At 34.0% G+C, this 5,084-nt stretch overlaps 1 protein-coding gene across 2 annotated transcripts in view; it reads right to left on the bottom strand.

The window, feature by feature from the left end:
* Positions 1-5,084, bottom strand: part of LOC108975164 (acetylcholine receptor subunit beta-like 2) — a gene marked incomplete in the record, with an annotated part of 22,030 nt that overhangs the window by 10,923 nt on the left and 6,023 nt on the right. For both annotated transcript variants that reach the window (XM_018943480.1, XM_018943481.1), the window contains 2 exon segments: positions 2,157-2,284; positions 2,498-2,630. In XM_018943480.1, coding sequence (XP_018799025.1) covers positions 2,157-2,284; positions 2,498-2,630 — 261 coding nt within the window.

Raw genomic sequence — 5,084 nt, 5'->3', positions numbered from 1 at the left:
TTTTTTTTTTGTTTTAAATATTTTTTCACTGTAAAATATATGTACAGTTGTGTTCATGAAAATAGTAGTGCAACAGCTGCTTATATTTGAAGTTGTTTTCGCACAAGCTGTTCATTAATATAGTAATGCCTGTCGTTAGAGGTCGATAATTCAATAAGTAAGTGAATTTAAGGACTTAAAGAATTTTCTGATGAAAGTTTTTTAAAATCTCTGTGCACTTTCCTTTTAGCGGGTAAATGAAGACATTGTTAAAAACAAGCTCTAAACATCCTCAAAAATTATAAAAAATTATTTCGGTTTATCGTTTAGTACTCTTATAAATCGTGGAAGACTATTTCACAAAAAAAAATTTAAACAAAGGGTGCCCGAAAAGTAGGTACTGTTTGTGTAAAAAAAAACTCATTTGAATGTGAGAATGAAGTTCGCAAAAGAACATTTCAATTGTCCATCTACAAATGGTGGAACGTGCGTTAGGGTGAGGGAAGCAAAAAAAAAATAAGTCCAATGATACCCTGTCCACTATAAAGCACATAATATAATTCCAGGTACACTTTCAAAGCTTTCAAACATGGTTGTCAGAATGCTCCTGGTATGGTTTTGCTCTTCATACCATGGCGTTGGTCCTATATGTTTGTTTGTAATGTTGCCATTTGCTTGCTGGAAAATGCTTACAAAAAAGACGTTTCAGCAGGATAACGGTTCAAATCATACAAGCGCATTAGCTAAGAAGGGATCTACTATAGAATGGGTGTCCAGGCCAGCGCAGGCACTGTTCATAAATCAGATCATATATTTATAGGCAGATGTTAAACGAATTTTTGAAAAAGCAAATAAGTTAAGTAGAACACAAGTTTTCCTAGTATTCTAAGATGCGTGAGCTCAAGTCAAATTTTAATTGATTAAGAATTTTTTTCTGTTCTTCCATCGACAAAATTGGCACCACTATTTTTGTAAACAAACTTACTTTTAAGTTTTTTTTTTAATAAATCTTGTTAGTAACATATATGTATACGTATATATACACATATATATATAAATATAGTTTTGAAAAACACGGTAAATACATATGTACATAGAAATGGCTAAAAATTACTTTTGAATGTTTTTGAGTTCATAGCATGTATTTTTAGTTTGATTTATTTCCTTTTATAAGTGGAACCTACCAGCACTACTATTTTAATAAACACAGCGGTATATATAAAGTTGTACGAAAGAAAAATTGTTGAAGATAAAATTTTTTTGTCTAAATTTAAGAAATGTTGTTAAAATTTTTTAAAAAACTATATGTTTTTTTATAAATTCTTCATTTCATTTACTCAACACACCTATTTATATTACAAACATTTAACTAATAATTCTCGTTTTGAGAATACCCTCAATCTGACTGCAATCGCTAAGTTAAAAATACCGTTAATTAATATTTGCCCGAATAGTTATGCTGTTAGTATAAATTTAAAAATGTTCGGTTAGATTTTTTAAAGCAGTGATAGTGTGATTAGAAAGTAAATAATGTTTTGAAGGGTATAAGTGTATTAGAAATAGTTTGATAAGAGATCGCATGCATTATAAAGCATTTTGTAAGAGTACAGTAAACCGTATATCGTCACCTAAAATACAAAATAACTTAACATCCCTTTTAATAAGTTTATAGGTTTATAGGCGAAGGAAGAACGATATAATAGTAACTACTCATATGCCAATAGTTTGAGTTTTAGTTATAAAATGGTTATATATTGGTTACAAACTGGTTATATATGGGTTAGCTCCCATTCATATTGAAACAAAATTTGAGTTTTGATTATAAAACGATTGGTAATAATAATACATGAAAGTGATTTTCGATTTTTTTTTTTAAGATACGCCCTTTTGTATTTTAAGTGACGATATGCAGTAGACAAAATTGTTCACTACAAATATAGTAAAGTACATAAGATTATAGGTAAAATTTTCAAGGCAAAACATGCTTAAAATACTAATATACAGCTKAAAGAGATATATTTAAAAAATACAAGAATAATCTTATTAATTTAAAAAAATACACAGTTAGAACCGTCAACGAATACAAATGATCGTAAAAGCTTAGCTACCAACTCAGTAAAYGCCTGTTAGTATTTAGCTAGTAAAAACAGAACTAAATTTTGTACAGAATTTGTTACCTTCTCGCCGGAATCGCTGGGCAAATAAAATACCAACACCGTTAAAAATGTCAATGCAACACAGGGCACAATTAAATTAACGGTATAAAATAGTGTTTTACGACGCATGGTGAGCTTAAATGTAATATCTGTGGAATAAAAGTATTTCAAAASGACTTGAGATTATGGTATACATATATTAAATATTTTGAAAAAAAAGCAATATAACCCGATTCAATGGTTAATTATAAAAAGTATATTCAACATTGTAAACTTTTCAGAGAAAATTTTATAAAAACAAGCTAAATACTTTGTCTGGAATTGAAAAACAAACAATGATAAAATTATTGTCTTGATTTTACCAGAAAACGGTTCCAATGTGTCTGGATAGTATTCCTCATTCTTAGTTGCAGGAACTTCAAGTATGTCCCATTCGACTGATAAGTAAAATTCACTTAAATCAATTCCGATTTGCACTAGATTACTGCCAGGAACCTATGTATGAGTCAAAGATCAAAGCAAGGGTTTAGAAATGTAAACAAGCAATTATGGAAGAATTAAAAATAATAACAAAAACATAGAAAGAACTGATAAGGAGCATGCATCAGCTCCTTTGTAACATATGGTTGAACTTAAGCATGCCCGACTTTTGAAATTGAAGTGTGCTCTGTCTAATTCACCAAAAGAGAAACCTCACAATCTGCGCCAACCACCGTGGAATAGGCCTCCTCAACATCGCATATAAGGTTCTATGAGCGTGCTGTTTGAAAAATTAAAGACCACCATGAACAAACTGATTGGATCTTATCTGTGTGGCTTCAARCCTGGAAAATCAGAAACTGAGCAGMTATTCACCATATGCCAAATATCGGAAAAGAAAAGTAAAAATTCGATCAAGACACCACSTCTTCGTCGATTTTTAAGCTGTTTTAGACAACACGAAAAGGAACTGCCTCTTTGCCGCTATGTCTGAATTTGGTATCCCGAAAAACCAATACAGCTGTGTAAACTTATTTTGAGCAATACCATAAGCTCTGTGAAGATCGGGAAGGACCTTTCCGAGCCGTTCGGTACCAAATGAAGTTTCAGACAAGGCGACTCCTTATTGTGCGACTTCTTCAATCTACTGCTGGGCAAAATAATTCGAGCTGCAGAGCTTAAGCGTGAAGTTACAATTTTCTATACGACTGTACATCTGCCGGCATACGCCGCTGATATTGATTTCATTGGTCTGAACATCGGCGCCGTAAGTTCTGCTTTCTCCAGACCGGGTAAGGAAGTGAAGATTGTAGTGATCTAGGGCAAGACGAAATATCGCCTATCATCAAACAAACAGTCGTCGCACTCGCGACTTGGCTCCAACGTCACTGTTAACAGTCATAAAATCGAAGTCTTATATAATTTCCTCTATCTTGGAACCAGTATTAACAGCAACAACAATGTCAACCTCGAAATCCGACAAAGAATTACTTCTGCCAACAAGGACTACTTCGGTCTAAGTAGGCATTCSAGATGTAAAGTCCTCCCTCGACGAAGAAATATTAATCTCTATAAGTTAATTATTAATCCCGTCCTGCATTCGGTGCAGACTCATGGACGATGAGGACATCTATCTGATGCGTCCACGTTACGAGTTTCCGAGAGAAATATTCTGCGGAAGATTTATAGCATTAGCAAAAACTAAATTGATGAACTGTATGAGATATACGACGACATTGACATAGGTCAGCGAATTAAAAGACAGCGGCTAGGATGGCTAGGTCATGTCATCCAGTTGTGAACGGGCGAGGTGGATGCATTCAGACACTCTCTACTCCATTGTCCAGCCTTTGTAAGACGGCRGATGAAACATCTCGGCAGTCTTATTTTCGACGATCCAAAAGACATAGCCGAAACGTCCATTAACCATCACAACAAAATTGTGATAGGCTCAAAGCGTTTTGTCGAGGTGTAAGGGTCTTATGATCTATTATGTAGGAGTTTTAGGTAAAATATCAGACCCGCGTTCTAAGCTACCCTAAAGAGATCCCAGTTAAGATCGACCTCTTAGCCTAACCTTACTTACAAAAGAAGCAGAAAATGGGGTAACTGTCTGTCACAATGAAATTAAATGCTGAAAATATATTTCTCTAAAATATTTAAAGAACATAGGCTTGTGGTATTTGTAGTAAATGATTAACTTGAATCCTAAATTGTACACAAGGCTGTATCCGAAGATGTAAGAATGTGGATAATGCCTTTAAGTAGCTGACACAATCCAAGGATGTTAGCTACATTGCGTCGTTTGCACAGTTTAATAAATGTCTTCAACATATTTTTTCGATTTATATGAAATAYTTTATGCGTTTGCTGATACGGTTTTAAACTATTCTCCAATTTTGGCCACATCTCAGAAATTGAGATTCCCCAATGGAGTAGTACCTCGTCAGTTTAGAGATCAAAATTTATAACACAGCCGAAATATGAAGAGAAAATCCAATCAAGCAAAGTTAAACTGGAACCTGTGGCCCAAGCAAATCAAACAAAAACTCCACCGAAGCAAGCCCTCAACCATTTTATTTATTACGCACATACACGTGTGATCGTAACCAATCTTACCAGCACTTGTGTGATTGTGGCGCATAGATTGCAAATTGTGGTGCGAATATGACTCTGTGGCTAAAAGTTGAAGTGAGCAAATATAAAAGTATCTACAATTGTTTGTATGCATTTAGAAAACATAGAAACTAATAAAAATCATGTAAGGAAGGGCTAAGTTCGGGTGCAACCGAAATTTTCATTCTCCTGTAAATTGGAAAGACTAGAGTCGCAGTAATACTGACAGCTAAATACGGCTTATTCGTTATGTGCGGTCTAAGGCCAGTTTTCACCCGATTTGATTCATTAAAGGCACAAAGATGCACCGTTATTAGAAAAACACGCTATCTCAATTTTATTAAGCTAGCTCAC

This window comes from Bactrocera latifrons, unplaced genomic scaffold (genome assembly GCF_001853355.1).
Source record: "Bactrocera latifrons isolate USDA-ARS-PBARC rearing strain unplaced genomic scaffold, ASM185335v1 scaffold_62, whole genome shotgun sequence".
Taxonomy (NCBI): domain Eukaryota; kingdom Metazoa; phylum Arthropoda; class Insecta; order Diptera; family Tephritidae; genus Bactrocera; species Bactrocera latifrons.
This window is presented reverse-complemented; position numbering and strand designations above follow the sequence as displayed.